This window comes from Leuciscus leuciscus (assembly GCF_965113295.1).
Source record: "Leuciscus leuciscus genome assembly, chromosome: 19".
NCBI classification, from domain to species: domain Eukaryota; kingdom Metazoa; phylum Chordata; class Actinopteri; order Cypriniformes; family Leuciscidae; genus Leuciscus; species Leuciscus leuciscus.
In genome coordinates, this window is record NC_138743.1 from 28,940,894 (window position 1) to 28,963,439 (window position 22,546).

The following is a 22,546-nucleotide window of genomic DNA, read 5'->3' on the forward strand; positions in this document are numbered from 1 at the left end:
CGCTTAAACTTAAAAAAAGTTAAAGTACTAAAATTAGTCAAACTAAAACTGAAATAAAATTAAAGCTATTGAAATATATATTTTTAAATAATAATAAAACTAAACAAATAATAAAAAACTGACAACAACACTTTTAAATAAAAATGACAACAATTTTACAACTAAATTAATTACAAAAGATTAAAAAGAAAACTGAAAATATGAAAATAAAAGCTAATTCAAAATACTAATACATACTATATATTAATAATACTATAATAGTATATATATATATAATACTAAAATAACACTGTTTATAGCATGAATGTTGTCAACAATTGGCTCAGTAGACATTTTAAGACACAAATCGATACGTAAAATAACTGAGAACAATGAAAAGATCAGCCTCTGAGCAATAACATTTTCTGGGTCATTACAACACACATTTAGTCACTCATATGATGCATCAACCAGAGGCCTTATATTCCTGATCACCCCAAAAGCTCTAGCATGCCTGCCTTTGCACCACCTCTAGCAGTCAGAAATGTCCTAGAGGCAAGGTTACTTTGGAAAATAGGAAACTTAAATGGATTATTTCAGTATTTCACCTTTTATGAGGGGAAAAAAGGACATCCCACAGGCAGCCAGGGATCAGAGACAAAGCAGAAATTAGGGCCAGAATGCTTTAGGCTATGCACAAGAATCACCCTAACACGTTCCAATGACAATGAGTCATTTACTCCCATACTTTATTTCATATGCCCATATGGGCTGAATTTCCAATGAAGCATCATCATCATATATTACTATTTGCATTATAATTAGACAACATTAAATACCTAATAAAAAAAGATCCCCAACCCCCCCAAATATATTTTTAAAGAATTTACAAAGTACATTTTGTGTTAATTAACCTTGTGAAAAGAGAAGAAAAACTGCAAAGAGAACAAATCGGGGGTGTTTCCACAGGCTGGGGCATTTTCCTGGTTCACATCAGTAAGCAAAAAGAAATAAGCTATTTTCGGTTTGGCCTTTTGGTCGACACTGCTGAGAGACGCTAATCCACACTTAGCAGCTGTTTGCTTAAAACCCCCTTCAGCCTAAAGAGGGAATCGGGCCCACATGATTTTTCTTAAACCCCAACCACGCCCGCATCCACAGGATAAATATTACTTTGTTCACAGCTATGCATTTTAATGATTGGTACCAGGGACACAACACTACTGATTTTCAATTCCAAACCCAGTTTTTATATCTCAAGTAGTTGCATTATTGTTTCAGGGCCTTCCAAAAGTGGGGGAAATACTGCAGCTTTCCGTGACAAGACTAAAATGGTGATCGCACAGGAGGTCGGCTGATTTCCTCATTTTAAACAACACCTTGTTGAGATGGGGGGTGGCTAAGGGATACGGTATCCCCATTTCAGCTACATGAAAGCCTTGTCACAGTGTATTTTGCTCAGAACCATAGCATGGTGTGGCTGTGCAACATAAAGAACAAGGGCCTTCAGAGGCTGAGAAGAGGAGGAAAAGGATGTGATTTTATCTGTAATCTTTCTCAACTAGTGAGGACTTGTAATTGAAAGCAGCAAATCTACTTCTTGGTTGTAAGGAGGTGGTGCTAGCAAAGCATACCGTGACATAGTCATGGTTAAAAGAAAAAGGTATTCAGGGTTGTTGTTTTTTTTAGGAATCCTTAAAAGAAAATACTCATTTTCATTGTGTAAAGTAGGTAATTACACAAACTACAAAAAAACAGAACAAGTGATTTTAAACTAAAATGAGAGGAAAGAAGAAGGAAAAGGAAAAAGAAAAGGGGGAAATGGGAAAGAAAACAAGTAGGGAAAATTACACAACTGAAAAGTGAAAGGGAAAAGGAACTGGAAAAGCCAGCAAAAGTAACAAGAAAAGTAACAGGGAAAGGAAAGGAAAGGAAAGGAAAGGAAAGGAAAGGAAAGGAAAGGAAAGGAAAGGAAAGGAAAGGAAAGGAAAGGAAAGGAAAGGAAAGGAAAGGAAAGGAAAGGAAAGGAAAGGAAAGGAAACACAAGCAAAAGGAACAAAAGGAAAAGGAAAGGAAAATAAGATAAACAGTAGAAAGGACAGGAAAAGGAAGGAAAGGGACAGGAAAAGCAAGGCGAGAAAGAGCAACAGGAATTGGAATAGGAAAAACAAGGAAAAGGAACAAGAGAAGTACAAGGAAAAGAAAAGATGATAAGGAAAATGACAAAACAGAGAAAAAGCACAGGAAAGATAAGGCAAGGAAAGGGAAAAGGAAAAGAAAAGGGAAATGGAAGGAAGGAAAAAAAGAAGAAGAAAGTAACAGGCCAGAAAACAATTTCCCTGGTAAGCTGGTGTGTCTGTTAGTTTTAGTTTTCAGCTCTGAGCCGCAAAGATTCTGTCTGAGCCCGAGAGCTCAAGACCGGCCCACGGGCACTCAACGGCTCTCTCGTGAACACACTAAGATTAGCACCATCACAAATCACCAAAACAGGAGGACTCTCGACTGCCTTTTTACGTCTCGGGGAGGGTTTATTTTTACATCCGTGCGATCAGGATTTGTTTATCACGCCGTCTGAGATGCCCAAGTATCCCTGAGTTGTTTACACAAGCAACCAACCAGCAAATTAGGCCTCAAATCAAATGTAGCGCTGTCATGGGGGCCCGCCTGAGAACCTGTCTCCACTCCACCTCTCTGGTTTTACTATGAGTGACATGCACAAACACGGCATTTCTGAGGCCCAAATTCCTGCCCTCCCAACGCTGACGTGCAAATAGTGTCACTGAACTAGTTGAAAAACATGCTACCATTGTGCTAACGCAGTAACCCGCCACCGCAGAGATAAATGATAGCTTTGTTTTCCCCTTCCTGACAGCTTTATTTCTGTGGAAGAAAAAGATGAGGCTTGCCCAATTATGCCTCCTTCTGCCATGCTGCATAATGTCTGCTAGCATGTAATCATGACTGAATTAGCGCTACATGACCCCGTGTGCCAGGGACTCTTGAGAGCATGGTAACCAATCTCTGAAACTGACATTGAGACGATATCCTCCACTTAACTGCCCATTGCTGCTCTGAATTGAAAACATGTCCTGCCAACATAACCGCTTGGCTGCTAAATTGCGAAACGGAAAGGAAAAACGCTAGCTTAGGCGGGTTTAAAAAGTTAGCAGAAGGACTTGGTGAACATGAGCTTTATTCGAGCTGCCACGAGCATGAAGGCGAGCTAATGGGATGTGCTTGTTGACATGGGTACGCAGAGCAGGCAACAGCAACCTCATTTACTGCACAAAGAAATTAGTCGGCCCCTTAGAAACACAGGTTGAGGTTAAACAGAACAACAGAGAAAGAGATTAAAACAGCCTGACACTCCTCCCAGAGTCTTTAGCAGGCGGCGGGTGCCAGCGTCAGTAATTTACCTTTCAGTGGTCAAGCTGAAGGGGAAAAAATGGTCTCTCAGCGTTTCTTACACGGTACTGATAATGCAGGAAGACTTTGCCTCTAAAATACCTCAATTTCTAATATGTATTCTGCATAAGTCAATCGCACAAAAAGCATGCATGTATAGATTATCACAACAAGACAGCAGAATCTTTTATAGGGTTTGGATACTGGTTAAGTAATAGCCTATTTCTTCAAAATCAGCTTCAATGCTGTTTTTGCCTTCGCAACAGTGAATCCCTTCTCATTTTTAAAGACTTATTAGAGAGATTTAACAACAACCCAAAGGTAAAATTCAAGACAATGTCCAGTTGAACTGCACAAACTGCTGACTTTTCTAAAATTAGCGTACTGACTACAAAATTCTCTAACAGTCCTCCCTCTAGGGAGAGTGAGGAAATGTCCTAATCACAGGCTTTCCTAAAGCAAGTGCTGGTTTTTCTCTTGGTCTTGTGCTGTCAGTTGTTTTCTCTTGTTGGCTTACTTTCAATGAATTTCCTATAAACTTCTGGGCTGCCCTTTTTAGAACTTTGTATATTATTTTCTGATCTCGGGCTAGGTTCAGAATGGAATAGTACTTTGCTATAATACTGAATACTGCACAGTACACACTTGTACTCCCTTGTGAAGTGTGTGTAATTGTATTGAATGTGCAATTGTAGTGTACTTCAAATCTTAATAGTATGTTTAAAAACCTGTACTTGCAGATAATATGAATGAAATAAAAGGCCACTTAGTGCACTTAAAGAGAGTCATTTTTTATGACTAATTCTTAACACACTTTTTTTAAATCAAGTTTTATATTAAATTTATTTTATATTAATTGTTTTAATAATATTTTGTCATGATTTAAAGCAATTAGCCTAACATGCAATTTAGTGTACATTCAGTTCACACTTAAGTATATTTAAGTCCTTTAAAAGTAAATTATTTCTGTTACTTTTCTGTTTTCATAAAAGCTGCCATGGATTTTTTTTTTTTTTTTTTTTAGTGAATAAAATAGTACCCATTATTTCACTATAAATGTTTATAACTGTAGTATGCCACTTTATTTTCACATGACCTCATAGTATTGCATGTGAGTGACATCCTGGAAATGCACCATTATTAACATAACAAAATAATCAAATTTAATTTTGAGTAAAAAACTAATTTAACTTAAATAAATACTAATTAAATCATTGCATTGTGGGATACAGTATCGCATGCAGTGTGCTCTGTTGTATAGGCTACTGCACATTTTGGCATATGTAGTAGATAATCTGCATATTTCACACATCCAGTACATTTCCATACTGTGAACAGAACATAGTTATTTATATCAATGATATAATATCATTTAATTTACTTTTAAAATAAATTACACTGTGAGGCAAGAGAAAAGTATAAACAAGATTAGCATTAGATATTTACTCTTGATTTACATGTAGTACACTTTCTGGCTATGATAAGAAGTAGATATCAATAGACACCATTATTTCCAGCCCCGATGAAAGCAGTCTGAGAGAACCTAAAACCTTTCAAACTCACAAAAAGCCTGTTTCCATGCTGTCAGCCCTTGTGTGGCAAGCATTTTAATCTTTCTTCCTAAGAGGGCGAGAAATCTACCCAACTCCAGGAAACAGACCGAGGGTACAAAGGAAAGGGGAAGAATCAAAAGGCATCAAGAAAGCAACACACCAGGATGGGGTCCAATTTTGGCCCTGTACCCTTTGCATTTCTCCTACAACTGCTAGACTGAGACGAAGAGACTAGCGGTTACAGAAAAAAGAAAGAAAGTTGGATTAGAGGGTTGTGAAAATGTCAGATTAAAATGTTAAAAGATGGATCTTATTCCGAGCTATTCGCGCAGTGCCCCACGCATTACTCAGAGCGAACAGGTTGGATTAGGGGTGTGTTCCTGATGAAGACAAGAATCTCATTCATGGCTGCTACCTGTGTGGAGGAGAGATAAGTAGCTTTCCGTCAGAAACAAAGAGAAGATTAGCATTCTCTTACACTGTGCTGAAGGACACACCAGGATGCCCTCTGAAGCCCTCAGAGAGGAACAAGAAAGACTTGTGAAGAAAGAACAGATCAAAGCCTATCAGAGCCCTCTCCTAAATATAGTTAAAATGTTAACATCATGAATTGTGCCAAAACACAGCTGTTCATTTGAAATAGTCTCTTAAGTGCCAGTTATACTCATTTAATAAAAAATATGTTACATGTTTTCTGGAAAATTAGGCCTATAAATGATCATTGTAAAGGTATAAAAAAAAAAAAAAAGATGAATAACAAACACTGAGGAAAAGTCTGTGGCATCTGCATGCCACTAAGTTGAATACATTTTACAGTAAATTCAGCAAATATGTAATGGCCTTTTTTGTGTACATAATGGTACAACAATTCTACTCTTTTGCATGTACATTTTAAAAAGAACAGGATAGTAAGGATATATCTCTGCAATTACTGCTGAATGCATTATGCTTTGACAGTCACATTTGTGTTGGCTAGAAGTGGTCATCGTCGTGCCAAGAACAGATCTTTCAACTCGCTCCTCATTTCTCATGTGAGGCAGACTGCAAATAAATGCGATTACACTCAAAATACTCTCTGGACGGGTCATGAAATTGTGGCAAAATACTGAAAGGATCTGTAAAATGTTATTGCTGTTAAACAGACCAAAAAAGAAAAAGAAAAAAAGATCCATTACAGTTAAATACAACAGCTCAACTCATCCCCATAGCATCTGCCCAGATGGCTTTCCTGGCATATGATATGTTCTGTGATAGCAGAAAAGAAGGAAACATGAAATGTCACTTTTACAGTGAAAAGGAACACTTTTAGAACAAAGCAGCCTTTTAGGAAAAAAGGATTTGGGCTTTCACCAGAATTTAAAATGCCTTTGAAATGCTTCCTTCCAAGTGTAAATGCTGGTCTTGTTTGCAGCTGATTGCAAAACAGAAAATATAAGCATATCCCGAGACACCTGCACTTCCTCTTCCACGTCATTCGCATTGATTTGCAAATGAAAAACAAAGCTTTTAACATTAAAGAAATGAAACCACACATTATTAGCACATTTACATGCACCCAAATATTCAGTTACTAATCAGATTGATGGCTCTCCAGTTCTGAAAATTTGAATTGGATTCCACAGTTTAAGTTTCATTTAAACAGAACTTTCAGAATTTGAAATCAGATTGGATTCATTCCGATTAACGTAAATTAATGTATGTAAACATACTTACAAGCATTACTTTAATTCCAAAAATTAGTCTATACAGACATCTCGAGTTAGCCCCTCCCCCTTAAAACATGTATTTTTTTACCCATATTTTTTCCTTTTGTTTGTGTGCATGTGTGTTACGAAGTCCTGAAGTGAAGCACGGCTGTTAGAAAACAACAGATTTGGTCTTTTCTTGGAAGATAAAAAGTGAAAAATCTCCTTAAGAACACTATAACCACAGCTAATCAGATCTAAATCAAACCTCCACCATCAGCAAGTTATACCTCACACACACACACTGAGACACACAGTCTGGATGACTTTGCAGCTTTGACAGAGGAGACTGAATGAACGAACAATGGCGAACCGGCAGAGGTCCCTCATTATAAAGCCAAACGCAGTCGTGACCTGTCCAAACGTGCATGGACGCACACCTATTTGGACAAACGCACAGCCATGCACACCCAAAGCCACACACACACACACTCTAATACCTGTCTCTATCCCTGCCTAGAGACTAAATGATACAGCACTCCATCAAATCCCAGCATCACCGCTGGTGATCCATGAAAAACGAACATGTGGCACACATTTCTATCTTCCAATAATCATCTCCTCAGACAAATGATCATTTCATATAGTCTTGATTACTGTGCCGCTCATAGCTGTCCCCACAAAAGCAGAGAACGGTATTACTTTCTAATTTTATTGATTCTTTTTTGGCACAATGTGTTCACTTCGAGTTACATTCAGTAATAACTTGGCTGAGAGACAGTGCTCTGTGTGTGTGACATTTCTTCTCCTTAATCTCATTTTATGAGCAGAGAGAATTTAGTCTGCTTCTCATTAGCAAACAGCATCTCGGCCCCAGCAGAGCACCGCAAATGTAGAAAGATTTTGAATGTGAATTTGGAAAGCTTCAAAAAGCATTCAATTCGTTTAAATGTGGGATCTCAGAGTATTCGATTGTAAAAGTACACTGTGACTTCCGAAAAACATAAAAATGAGTAATGCAATATACACAAAACTGCCTATTATTCAAACACAGTTTATGTTCGGTTTCAAATTTCTCATTAATTTGATATTTTTCCATGGGGGTTCTGTTGATCACATTGCAATCATGTCCTAAAATAAATAATTATGACTACACATAAAAATAAAAATGTCTGATTATTTACAATATATATAAACAATTTATTCTGCCATGTATACAAACTTTCCCCTAGGAAATTGGATTCATACAAAATCTTTAAAATGCTGTAACTTACTCTTATAATGGCAAAACATCTGATAACAAATAACCAGCCACTTTCTGGTTTAAGATTCACACATTTTTTTTTCAAAAGCTTTTGAACGGAAAAGTGCAAAACATGAGCTTCCTCAATCCAACAGCGTTCGAAGCATGTTATTTCTGTCATGTGTAATGCAAAACTAAAGTTCAGCAATCTACTAAAACTCAATGAAGCTGAACATGACTCAGCAGAAAAATGTGTTGTTCCATCAAACGCACATATTTTGACAGCGCGAAAAAAAATACTGCAGCGATGTGAAATAAATAGTCCATGTGAATAGCCAGGAATCTTTGTTGTTTAGCTAGCAACGTTGTGATTTCCGTGGTGTCACCAGGGTCGCTCACGGGCTGGGCGCGGGGTCAGTGAATATTAACTTCATTTACACATGGTTGCAAACAGAGCAGCTTGCACAATGCAGGCCTGCCTGCTCTGCTTAGTAACGTGAGCAGCCGAGCTGACAGGTCACTGCCAGGCTGGAAGATGGATGAGCGGAGCAGTTGACCCTTGGCTTGCCTGAGGAGCCAGCTCTATGGCTTCTTTCCCCTCCAAACAAAGACCCCCTACTAGCAACCGCCCTGCTCACAACTCCAGCAGCACTAACAGGTCCCGACATCTCCATCAACCCTTGCATGCACACAAACACACAAGCAGATTTTGATAGGCTTAGTCTTTTCAGCCCGACACACCCGGCGAAACACTCTTTTATGCATGCATTCACACACATGCGGCCCACACTATGGGCAGCTTACCCCCTTTAGCTTCCTAAACGCTGGCACACACACTTCTCTTTTCGAATTGCTCTCTGCTCATCCGTACTAATGGATGCAATTGGACAAGCGGACACTGTGTTAAAAGCAACAAAGCAGCCGTGTGTGTGTGTGTGTGTGTGTGTGTGTGTGTGTGTGTGTGTGTGTGTGTGTGTGTGTGTGTTCGGAGCAGCTCTGGCCCGAGGCGACCGGGTGAAAGTGATATGTGACCAGGTTGAAGGCCTTAACACTCAGTGAGCATCAGGGAGGGTCTGTTGTCAGAGGGACTCTCCTCTGGGAGAGCGGCAGAGCAGGAGACTCAGCAGCTCAATCTCTCCCTAAGAGCAAAATCAATATCTTATTACATAACTGCACACTTTTCTCCTTTACAGAGTGAGAGAGAAGGAAGGAAGAAGTCTTAGGAGGCTTGTTCTAGTATGAAAATGTCTTGCTAATATCACAACTAGGACTTCAGAAAATGACATGGGAGCCATTGGCGCTTTAATGAATCATTTAAGAGCCAAATAACTTTTAGTTGACAAATTACAGAATCACTCGGTTGTTCAAGAAGTGCTGATGTTCATTTTTGTCAACTGCTGTGGTGTAGATCCACAGGGATGTGTGTAAACGCAAAGAATTTATTCTCACAACTGTTAGAAGATCAGTTAGTGTGTGGAAAAAAGATGTGTCGTAAACATAGGCTAACTGATTCGATTCAACCTTACTTGGATTCACTATGCTAGACAATAACCAATATTTTGTGTAACATATCTGAATTCTTTAGAATCATTTTTTACAACAAAACTCTTTTGTGAAAAAGTATCTTTAAAAACATTCAGTAATTAGACAAAGAATATGATTCTCTGCACATTTTGAATCAGATATATCTGAAGAATGACTTCAGTCAGTGAACCCCCATAGCTGCTCTGAACGATTCACTGTGTGAGTGAGCGATTCTAACTGCTAAGTTGCCTGTGAGCTCAAGACTGATTCATTAAAAAGAACCAGTTCAAACGGCACATTTGTACATGCATCAAAAATCACAGCACAGTGATTTTTTCGAATTTTTTATTTATTTATTTATTTATGAATGACAGTATGTTAACCATGTCATTTAACCTAAGAACTTTTTTTTTTGATCCAGTGAAACAACAGGAAGTGTGATTGTGAACATGAAGCAACTACAACACATCAATAACTGAACTACAGCCAACTGACAGCCTTGACAACACAGCACAATGACAGCTCCCCTCGTGTTCAAAGCCACTTTCCATCTGACAAAACCGAGGGGGAAAAACAAACAGTGCTCCGAGAGCATGCCGCTGTTCTCCAAGACCCTGACTGGCCGAGAAGGCCATTATCCATCAGCAGATGATTCTAACCCTGACAGCCTCGGACCCAACGGGCTTCCCTGAGGAACTCGCCTCCATTTGAATAATTAAGCCCATTTACAGTTCTCTAACGGATGACCGTTTGTAGCCTTTACTTTCACACCTTATCAATCACTTGCATGTCAAGCCTTTATACAATCCTCCCACCCCCAACTCCTGGTGGCATCATTTGAAATGCAAAGCACGGCCTTCACTGAGCCTGGGTCTTGCTCTTGCGTCCCTCCACCTCGGCTACTTCTGCAGCTTGTCTCCACAGCTATTGCCCTCCTTCTGTGTTCTGGCAATCCATCAGGCTTTGACAAACTTCTGTCCAACTATTTGACATCTGGGAGATGGATGGTGTCAGCGCCTGCCGTTGCCAGTACCTCCTCCTGTTAGCATGTTAGCCAACGCTAGCTTGTTTTTCCCCTTAGAATAATAAACAGAGGCTTGCCTTGTAAATAACGCAAACTGGAAGAGCGGGTCAACTATCGGTTAATTTTATGCATTTCGTTAGACAAGATACAGTTATTAATGTGATGTGATTGAGCAACATACATTCCACGGATTGTTCGCAAAAGCTTAACAGAGACAAAGAGATCAATGTTGGTCTACAAGGACTCCTTTTTTTTTTTTGCCTCCAAAGGACTTAGTGTCTCCATTTTCTCTAAGTAGACACTGTTGAACAGAGCTTCGCAAATGAATAGCCGCTATTTTTACTTGAGCTCTATGCAAATAAACTCTGGCATGCTGCAGAACACTTCAGATTCCTTTTTTTCCCAACACCCATAACACTGATTCTTGTAACTGCAATGAGTAGATCTCTAGAAAAGCAGGAAGGAGTTGAGACTTGCATTGAGATTTGCAGGAGTACCATGAAATTATTTGACGAGAGTGAGGGTGACCTGTATGACTTTTTCTAATGTGAGATGATATTTTGAAGGTTTTGGCCGTAAAATAGAAGTCAATATGGTCCAAAACAATATTGGAGCCCATTCACTTTCGTTGAATAAAAATTACTTATTTTATGTTCCACAGAAGAAAGAAACAACATCAATTATTTGACATAATTTTTTTTGTGTTAACTATTCCTATCAAAGGACAGTTTTAGAGTTAGACATTTTATAAGTTTGTGGCATCTCAAACACGTCACAACAGCTAAAGTCATCCGCCTACCGCAAGTATGAAGAAAAGCAATTAAAATACTGTGCCAACGGATGAGTGTCCTGTGCGAACGGTTGTTTAAAGGAAGAGGGGGAGAAAGGAGGAAGAAATGAAAGACACACAATCCTCCATCAGGCATCTGATGAATGAGATGGTCAAAACATGCATTTTCATGGCCCTCCTTAGGTTTCCCCACTCAATTTTTAATGCAAGACATTTTAGACTTTGTTCCGTATGCATGACCGTCTGCTTGTGTGCTTGTTCTTATTTAAATAGTGTGGATTTTATAACAGAACACTGTGAGATGGTGTAAAAACAGGAGCTTTCGAAAGCTTTAGGGTCACAGTGCCTTGGCCGAGGCCCTGAGGGGAGGAAGAGAAAGAGAAGATAAAGAAAAAGAGAGAGCTGCAACATGAGCTGTATACTCCTGGAAAGATCAGTCCTCCCATATTAAAAAGACCCCTGTCACTCACAGGCCTTCAGCCCCAGATACCGTGCACTGCATTACTGTTTCCCTGAAAGAGGGGGAAAACACACCAGTATTTTTCAGTCTGGTTGCTGCTCGGGGGGAACTCTGAACAGGCAATTTAATATCGGGAAGATCGCTAAGAGGAAGTGCTGATGCGGCAGTCTCATGCTCATTTTATTTAGATTAACTACAGTGGTAATATCACAGCCACTCATGCCAGGAGCGACGCACAACTCATAAAGTGACAATGGAAGGGGGCAGGAATCTAAATGGGTGACAGGGTTCGTTTGTCGCCAGCTCTGACACGCGACATTGTTTTTGAGGAATGCAAGATGGCTTCGTGAACAGCGATTAATTCACAGGAAAAGCCATCGAGATTTTCTGAGAGTTTGGCGTTGCTTCACTATTTAATTTTTTATTAAATTTTTTTTTTATAATTTTTTTTTTGCTTTGAGTGAGTAAAAATTCTCGAATGTTTAATAGGTTAAAAAGGGTGGAATTGTAAAAAAAGACATAAAAGGCATCCTTTTATTATGCTTAATGTGTGCCAAATAGCCCATATTACATAGAAGCACCATCAACTTTCTCCTTTGCTCCCTTTCTGGCTTTTGAAATAGCTTTCAGCTTTGCAGCAACCTCTCAGCGTGAAACAGCCTTGCCCATTTTAGCTTTTGATAACATAATAGTGTTTTGAAGCACCCTTTACGTGATAACTTAATGATGTCGACGTGTATGTGCACCGCATAAAAGCTATCCAAGCCTTCCGGAGATATCTGATTAATCATTACTGGTCTGCACACTTGATAATCTATAGGTGGAGGAGGTGACCGATTGGCAGAAAAAAGGCTGGATGGCCACTTAAACCACACAAAACCAAGAGGTCCTCTACCGAAGATCCTAATCATGTGTCATGTGACTGCCAAAAAAACAACGCTTAGCACCATTAGTGACAGTGATGGTACTGGGAGTGTTTTAGTCTTAATTGCAGAGTATATCAGAGGCAACTGTAATTGTGTTTTTCTGTTCGGACACTTCTTAAATAACCCCGGGTCTCCGCTGTTTATTTTCTCTTTCTGTCAGGGTCATTTCAAAGGTCCGGAGAAGGACCCGGCGTCAGGGCTGAACCTCCTCCGGACGAGGTGTCATTTGCGAGCGATTGGTTTGGCTCGGTGCCAAATGGAAAGAGAAGAAAAGAGACGAAGAAAGAGAGCATGGCTGTTTCTGAGAGCTAAGCTGGAGTGCTAGTTTTCATTTAATTCCAGTGTCAATGTGCATAAGGCTATAAATTAAGAGCCCACAAATCAAACTACTAACAGGGATTCCAATTATTGTTCCAAGGATTTTGCACCCACATTTAATCCATCATTATTATCTCTGCCCAATAAGCAGGTTCTTTTTTTTTTCTGTCCTATTTTTTTTTTATTAATCGTTCTTCTTTTTCATCATGTTTTGTTTTGTTATTGCATTGCTTTGCTGTAATTCGGAATAATTACCTCACATTGGGATAATTCTATGCTTGGGCGGTCAGTCAACCAATTAGAACAAGGATTGTCTTGGTAAATGGACACATAAGCAAGTCTTGCACATAATAATAACTTATTAATTGCTCCATTGTCCTCTCTACTGTTGCATGCAAGGTTAATCAGTGTCACTCTAAAGCATGCCAACAGATGTGTGCAAATTAAAATAAAGTACTCACGTTCACACGCATCTCCCTTCTGGTGAAATCCAGCTTTGCATATACATTTCCCAATGGGAACCAGCCATTCTCCTTCTGCACTGCAGTGCATTTTGGGAGAGTTGTCGGCCTCCTCCTCTGCGTCGTTGACGCACATACCCTCCACTTCCACCAGCGACGAAAACTCTGACCCCGTCACCGTATCTGGGAACGTGGCCAGGTTCTCAATAATCGACCAACACTTCTTGTAATACACTTTGACGGAGACCAAAGCGATGCAGGCACCTACATCCTGGAAGGCCAGGTAGAAGCCTCGGCGGGAGAGGGGCCCGATTATACGCACCTCCGTGTTGAGCTTCATCTTTCTTTCCCCCAGGTCACCCTGAGTGAAACTCTCGTCCGCAGCTATAGTGTCAATTTTCACATACTGACTCTCCCTTATATTCCTGCCCACCTCCACGTCGGTTTCCTGGTAGTACAAGTTGAACGTCTCCTTGCAAGAGCCAACCACCCCTGGAAGGCTGTTACAATCCCTCAAGGTAAACTTCAGCTCCACAAAAATCCTCTGGGCATCGCCCTTCTCAATCCAGTTAGTCCGTAGCCAATTGTTCTGATTTGGCTCCATGACCTGGCAGACCTGATATGTGCGAATGGGTGTGTAGTTTTCATCCAAGCCGCTGATCTCTTCCCACTGAGAAAAAGGAAAACGCAGTTAATCATCATTATACTGTGAGCTGAACTAAAATGTTCAGGAATAACCTCAAGGGAGAATGTTTCAGCGTGTTAAAACTGGCCTCTGTGTGAACAAATGCATAACTCCTTGATAAAAAATTATCTGCATGAATTCATCTGCAACCAGGTGCTTATTTTTTTTTTTTTTTTTTTTTTTTATTCTTTGCATACATTGAGAATTTAAAATATCTGTATTGTATTAATCTAAAATATTTATTTTTATTGTCTGCGATTATATGCGCATTCCGATCATTGTTGGTATCAGTCAATCAATGCAAACACTAATAAGCACATTAGAATGATTTAAAATATTTGTTTAAATAATATTATAAATGTTTTGTTGCACAAAAAAAAAAAATGCATAAAATAGTAATAATGTACACTACCATTCAAAATGTTTCCACATTTTAGAATAATAGTGAAGTCATAAAATCCCACTACAAAGTTTTGTCAAGTATCCGAACGTTGTGTTTCTTGTGTTAACATAAAAAATAAACTGGTTTTAATTAAAAAAAATGATTAAATATATGACTCAAACCGACTACTTTAATTTTCTGGGTTTCTCTCGAACAGCTTCCACCTGGAAAGCTTAAATTCCATGTACGCTGGACACTTGTTGGCTGTGTTTCTTTCACTATTTGGTTTAACTAAAACTAAAAATTACAATGCTGTAATTTTTTTTTAACTCTAAATAAGAAATATAGCAATCAAACCACCTGATAAAAAAAAATCGGATAAAATCTGAATCCTAAAAGTTTAAATTGCTGTTACTTTTTTAGTTGAGTTTTCAGTATGTTGTGTTCAAATCAATTGTTTAAAAACCTACACGACTTTTAAAAACACCAACAGCAGCATAAGAAAGAATTTAACACATTAATTTACAAAGTTCAGCAAAAGATCACTTAGTTGACCTTAGTTGCACGACTCTAAAACAAATGCGTTTGTATTTTACACGCCTTCCTTTATAAACTAACGCTAGTTGAGGATTAACAACGACAAACAACTTTAAAAAGTAACAAAACCGACTTCATATAAAGTAAAACCAAATTACCATTGTTTAGCGTTTTAGAAACATTGTGATGTGGTGCAAAGACTCACAATATAAGAAAAGAAAAAAACACCACATAATTCTAGGTTGCACTTAAAATACTACAAGCAGTAAGCGCATTACAGAGGTGAAAATCATAAATGTTTGTGTGTAAAGACAAAGTTGTAAAGTTTCCAGCTTACCCCGCTTGGAGGAGACGATATCCATTCCAGCTCTGTCTGCTGCGCCTTTGAATCCAGCAGGATCACTGCCGACGACACAGAAAGCGCACACTTAGGCTACAATAATGCATCTTTAATTGTGATAAATGTTTGGCACACATCTCGCGCATATTCCAGAAGCATTTTACATCGCGATCGAGCGGAGAGACTGACTAAAAGTGAGAGAGTGCGCGAGTTTGACCCATTTTCAGCAAACAGCAGTGGAGATTTATGACAATAAGCACCTTACACCTCTGAAACCTGTGCGACACCTGTTCGTGTGTCAATATAACCGACTTTCTCTCTTGGTGTGCGATACAGAAATCGTTAAAGTTCCTTCGTTTGGACCGTTGAGGAGATTACGCGGATCCGCGCGCGCAGGGTTAAGAACGCGTCGAAATTAGCCGCTGTTTTGTTATTTAAATAAATTTCATTGAGGCGATATCTGTTTTTTGTGTGATCATATGATTAAATAAATCGGATTAAATAATAAAATAATTAATCCAATGAAATATTGTCATTAAAAAACTCTCAAAAGGGCATTGGCTGAGATCAGAACCTTAATTAAAAAAGAAATAAAAATAATTTAATAAATCAATTCGTCAATGAGTATGTTGAGTAATCAATACAAATCTAATTGAACAACAGCAAACAGCCATAAGCTCAACTGGACGTATTTATAGCCTACCATAGCTATTGAATTATCCTTTAATTTCATATTTCGGTAAGGAGCCACGATACCTTCGGCTTAGGCTATGCTATGTAATATAGTCGATGTAGATGTGTGATATAGCCTACTTATTTGCAGTACAGACATGTATGCTAGAAACCTGCTAAATCTGTCTACTCGATAACTTGGTAATACAGAAGCAGATCGATTATTGCTTGATGATTGCAGGAGGTTTTCATCTCAGACAATTCCTTTACTCTAACTGAAGATGATCCCATGAGTGTTTTAAAATAATAACGTGGTATGTTGCAGTCCAGTTGCAGAATTAACTGTATACTGCCTGGTTGGTTAACATTAAGGCACATCAAGCAGATCTTTTCAAGTTTGTTATCGCTTTTGTTGGCAGTAAATGGAAAGCACGTAGTGTTTCCTGATGAAATGAGACCGTGATAACGAGGCGATACAGAGCTGTGAGGTTTCATCTTAACCAGATAAGTATAATTTGTCTATCACGTTATGTCAAGTTGCGATGTGCCGTTGTAAATTACACGTCTTCGTGTCTGATTAGGGAAAGTCTGTGCGTCAAGGAAATAAATACCCATGAAATCAGACACAGTCAAGCGTATATCGTTGTCTAATGTGTGATAAAATCAAACTGTTGTCTGACAGACTGTCGATTCTGTATATGTTGTAACTGCTGGTTTGTTCGGTGCTTGCGCTCGCGCTGTCAGGATGCAATAAAGGAAACTTTAGCACTCACCCTCTCTCGTGTTCTGTGCTATTCCAGTGTTCACATAAAAACATAAATGAAGGCAAAATATAGTCCACAAACACGAAACTGAGGTGCAAACCATGGTGCAATTGAAAGTTGGCTAAACAGTGTGCGCTTTTTCCAACGCGGCGTTCCCTTCCCATTGACGACGCTCCAGCACCAGCTCTGTGTGAATAAACCAGCCGTCTCTCACTCAAATAGCATCGGCAGCTGAGGGGCGGGGCTTAGAACATTCAGCGTGTCACTCACCTTGACTGACAGAGAGCACACCCACATTAGGCGCGCGAAAGGCGTTCGGTGTAAAAACGCGGACGAATCACTTTAAAGCGAAGGCGGATCCTCAGTTTTAGTCTAAAACAGACTAGTGTGGATTCAAAAACTTTAAGATTAGTCGGGCAATGTAAGTCGTTGTTAGGCTACTAAAAGAATAACATTTGAATATTCTAATGTTCTATTTGAAATGCTGTAGGCTACTTTAATCTAATACTTTAAACGCTGTTTTTAAAGGAAAAGTAAATACAGTAGATAGGCCTATATCAAAACAAACTTTGAGAGAGAGAGAGAGTGAGAGAACTTTCGCTTCTCAGAATCCTACTCTATCAAGATAAGACTTGAACCTTGGGTAGGGCACTGACTCAAGCATGTTACGACATCATAGGAAACGTTTATATTTTTCCCAAGTCATTGAAGAGCATTACATCATAAGCAGGTAATCCCTTAGCAAATCTCATCATGGTGGCTGTCTTGTCTGAGAGCTGTTTTTGAAAAGCATAGCCTACTCATAGTTTGCAATGCCATCATACTGTTTGAGTTATAATAGCTTATCTATCTATCTATCTATCTATCTATATATCTATCGATCAATCAATTTTCCAGTGAATAGTGACATTTTTCCAGATTTTTAGAATAGTCTATTTGTGCACCTGAAAATAGATTATATTTGCTTTTATGTTTGCTTGTATATCTAGACACTAGAGGGATATTAAGAGACTATTCTAGGACACTCTAGAACTATTAAGAATTTCTCTTTAGTTAGCAAATCACAACAACCAGGCCTTTTGTACACATGTACTCCAAAGGGACAAATATTAAGTTAAACATAATGAACATTTATACGAATTTAGCGCAATTTTAAACTCGTTTTACATATATCTGTGTATTCCATTATGGAGTCCCATGCCTGCAGAAATTAAAAGCAAATAATGTAACAATAACAATCAAATTAAAAATAAATAAAGGCAATGATAAAAAAAAAGTAACATATACAATCAATTATATCTGTTTTATGGAGTAGCCTAATTGATTCCTTTATTTATTTATTGTTCTATTGTGTACACATTAATCTATTTATTTTTAATTTCTGCAGGTTTGGTCCTCCATATCCCATGACACTTGGGATTGATAGACAACAAGGATTTTTCACATGTTATTTCGTTGAAAAATATACACAGTTATATAAGGCAGAAGCCCTTGTTGACTGACTAGTGAAGGGCATAAGGTCTGTTGTGTAGGTATAAAAACACAGAGACAGACAAACACAGATAAACATTGACTGCTGTGTTTTTTAGAAGGTCACCTAATGAGGAAAGTGCCCTGCTGATTCTGGGCAATGGGTGTGGATGCATCGATTCATTATATGCGTTACTGCTCAAGAAACGTTAGAAGATTGAGCTGCTGGGGTTTTAAGCGGCGCCAATGAATTGAGATAAACACAAAACACAATTAAAAAGTATAAAGTTAATTTCCTGCTGCTCAGATGACTTGCCAAATCACTGATAAATGAAAGCATGAAAGGGACCTCATTACCCCACAAACGTATAATGCATTTGTTACAGGTCACTTATGAATCTCCATTTCCTAGAATGAGTAAAACAACTGTAATTATGCACCATAAATATTGATTAATAAACTCTGTGCATCACAAATGGATGGAGGTTGACAAGGACTCATTTCAAGGTTTATTTACCTCTTTTCTTATTTGTTTTTTGTTGTTTGGCCTGTTTATTATGCAAATGATTTCTAATCCTCTTTACCCTTGATGCACGCACCTGTGTTGCATATTTCCATTTTTGTGTATTAAACTAGCTTCAATGTAAAAGTAATGTTTTGGATGGACATATTTTAGTAGTCAATATCTTAAACTAGTTTCTGATCAACTGGTATAAGTGTGAAAATGACAAGATCTTCAGTATTTGTTTTGCACATATGAATAGCATTGTCTGAGCTGGATTAAACACAGCCATGTAAGCATGTATGAATTCATGTTTGAATATTTATAATCAACAAAATGTTCATTAACATTCTCATTCAGCTGAGTCTCGTGTGATAGTGCCAGGCTTTCCAGGTTTCCTCTTGTGGTTGTTAACATACTAATTGCAGATTTCTTCTTGGTAATTCAAGAAAAAAAAATCCCCAAATCTTCATATTGAAACTCAGAATACACATTTAGAAGCCACATTAGTGAGTCCTCATCAGCTTAATGTTGCCATGGCATCAGTTAATTGAATTCCTTTGTTTGAATTGGGATTATACCATAGTAGTCATGTGGAGATGACAGTTTGTGTAACGACGTTATACCTGACTCCACATAGAGCTCTAAGCTGAGCCCCCACAAAAAGCTAATCATTTTAGAGGATACTTCATTCTGAGTAGGTCTTTAGTGTGTCTTCCCTGAGTAGAATTACCATCCCAGTAAAAACACTAACCGTTATTGTCATTTTACCAAACTTCATATTAAATGAAATGGCAGAAGTTGAGTGAAGTGTACTAGACTACTAAAGCAATATTTTAGAAATTAGCTAGTTTGTTGAAGTGGTGATCCTGCAGTAGAGGTCATACAAATGTTTATTTTGGACTAAAAAACAATAGTTTCTTTAGTTTTTTTAAATGTGGCAAACACTGCGGCCCTCAAGGGAAACCACTTCAAGTGAGCGAAATGACCACATTTATAAACGTCTGCCTACACTCAAGTGCTAGTAACCAACAAAGAAGGCATGAAAAAAACTAGGACATGACTTGTTCAAGGTGTTCTTATTATGTCTGATCTTTTTGGCAGTTATTTGCGGCATGCTTCACAGCACAAAGTGACTAGATCTCTTCATCAGCAGGCAATAACATGCTGTTATGTTATTTTCCTTAAGAACTGCTTGTTTTTTGGGGGTTTTTTTTCATACTTTCTCAAGTCTATCCAAAAAAAAAGAGCTGAAATGAATAGAGGGCAAGGCCAAAATTACTATTAAATACTTCAATATATATTTTCCACTTTCACCCGAGCTTGTTGGAGTGGAACACCATCAGAGCAGCAGGCTGTCGGCCTGATCCCTTCGCTGAGGCTGGGTGGAGCACAGCCGGGCTGTCTGGATTCTTTGAGGGCTTGAAGGAAAAACCACCCAGAGATTTAATATCCAGAGGGACTGAAAGCCTGGTGGACGGCTGGGCTTGAGCACCCGTGGGCAAGTTTTACTACTTTTTATAGGTTAGTAATATAATGTCCCATTAGACCCAGACAAAATCGGGAGTGTTTAATATTACTCAGGAATTGTTGCGGCTGACTAACATTTACCGAACGCTGTGTGTTGGTGAAATAACAGATCTAGACCTGTACTGGTTATGTGTTGTAAGACATGTTGCGTGTGAGGATGTTGGAGGTGGAAATTTATAGCCTTTTCTCACAGCACTTGATATAATTAAACGTATCAATTTGATGGCGTATCCAGAAAGGTTCAAACGACAATCACCAGTGACTACGTTTACATGCAGCCAATAACCCGTTCAAAACCGGGATATTAGCAATAACCCGGTCGCGCATGGCCATGTAAACACCGGCAAAACCCCGGATATGCTCATATCCCGGTTTTTAAAAACCCGGATATTATCCCTGGGGTACCCCTTTTCTAACCCGAATATTTGGTCATGTAAACGCGTATCGGCATATCCCCATCAAAAGGGACATTGATTTGTGTTCTGCGCATGTTCTATTCGCAAGGAATCTTGGTCTTTTGAGTAGGGACGGCGCATACAGAAACAAGGAAGTAAACAAGAAGTAGAGGTAAACATGGCGAGACGCAGCACAGCACCACACTTTTGGAGCGAGGAGGAAAGCGCAAACAAAGGCGATCGCTATCTTCCCCGAACTATTCATTATCCGCATGCTGCTGCTGTTGTTGTTGTCTTTGGATACAGGAAAAAGAATCGGAAATGACGCATATTGCGTCTTAAGGAAGTCCGTACGTCCAGACGCTAACCGCGCGTCGCCGTTTACATCGGGATATTGTAAATTCCATGTATACAGGAGTAACTCTCTCTGCTCACGCATGTAAACGCGTTATTCCGAATGTTTCAGAAACCCAAATAGTGACCCTAACCCGACCATAACCCGGATATTGGCTGCATGTAAACGTAGTCAGTGACAACTGGAGATTCACCCGTTGTAAAATGCAAAAGACTTCGGACTTTGGATCGGCTACAGAAAAAAGACTGCAACCGGGCCCATGCGAAAACAAGCATAAATATCGGAAGGGCTTTTGAAAGGTAAAAATGTTATTATATTCCAGTTTTAAATATGCATCTGATTACAGATACGTGTTTGTATTTCAAAGAGAACCAATTCTAAGGAACATTAATTTGTAGGTATGACAATTAGAAATTAGACTGCACAGAAATGGAAACTGAACTACAGGTAGCCCTAATAAACATTAAATGTAGTCACGCAATGCTGATGTTGTTAACATTAACAATTTGAGAACAAAGTATAATTTGCACAGTTTGACGTGATATGATAAATCGATCATTAGATTTAATCAGCGCAATTTACTGTAATGCTTTTTTTCCCTTAGTTGGTCAGAACAAAAGTGGATGTTACTTACTTGTTCAGATGACATTTTCCGGTGAAAATTCTTATGTTGGTCATACTTCCATAAAAAGTAGAATCTGTGATTCCGAATGACAGTATCCACACGGCGCGGTGACTGACAGCCGCACATTCTCCTCAAAACATTGGATTCATCCGTGCTGTGCCGTGCCGAGGCACAACCCACGTGAAGTTGATAATTCCGTGAATAACTGCAATTGCAGATTCCGAACACAGATGGCGACAAAGATGAAAACCTACGGACTGCAGCTTTTACACGTCTGACCGTGTAAATTGATGTAAAGTCTTGATATTTATGCCTTACATGATATATCAAGTTTTTCACTGATTTTTTTATTAAATAAATGCAGCCTTGTTGAGCATAAGAGACTTCTTCCAAAAACATTATAAAATCTTGCTTACTCCAAAGTTGAACAGTAATATATATTTATGAATATTATTTATGAAAAAAATATATACTTATAAATTGTATATAAGTTTAATACTCATTCATAAATAAATGAATGGGACAAAAAATAGTGTAAATAAATAAATTATAATTTGTGAAATTTTTTGAGCTTACAACCACAAATGGCCTACCAACTTTTGCAATTATGGTTTGCCCTTTAGACTGAACACACTTTCAAAAAGCAGCCATTACTTCTCAGGCAGAAGCAAACTGGAGGGATTTATTCATATCTCCCTTTACCCTTTTCAAAAACAACAATTAATGAAACTTAACATGTGCATCAATTTCAAACGTCTATTGTGGCAGGTCACTCCCACTCGTGTTTGTCTAGAGGAAAGACAAAGACACCTCATTTGTGTCGGTGAAAGCATGTTGCAGTGATCTGTCAGTTTAGACAGCAAGGCTGTTTAACTCCACTAATTGTCAGAGTAACATGAAAAACAAAGCTCTTTTTATCTA

The 22,546-nt window shown here is 38.6% G+C and overlaps 1 protein-coding gene across 2 annotated transcripts in view; it reads right to left on the reverse strand.

Annotated features, from left to right (window-relative positions):
- Positions 1-16,945, reverse strand: part of epha7 (eph receptor A7) — a 70,564-nt gene extending 53,619 nt beyond the window's left edge. For both annotated transcript variants that reach the window (XM_082146634.1, XM_082146633.1), the window contains exons 1-3: positions 16,758-16,945; positions 15,310-15,374; positions 13,369-14,038 (exon numbers count right to left, since the gene is read on the reverse strand). In XM_082146634.1, coding sequence (XP_082002760.1) covers positions 13,369-14,038; positions 15,310-15,374; positions 16,758-16,851 — 829 coding nt within the window. In that variant the 5' untranslated portion in view covers positions 16,852-16,945. The remainder of the gene's footprint in view (positions 1-13,368; positions 14,039-15,309; positions 15,375-16,757) is intronic.
- Between the last annotated feature and the right edge of the window lie 5,601 nt (positions 16,946-22,546).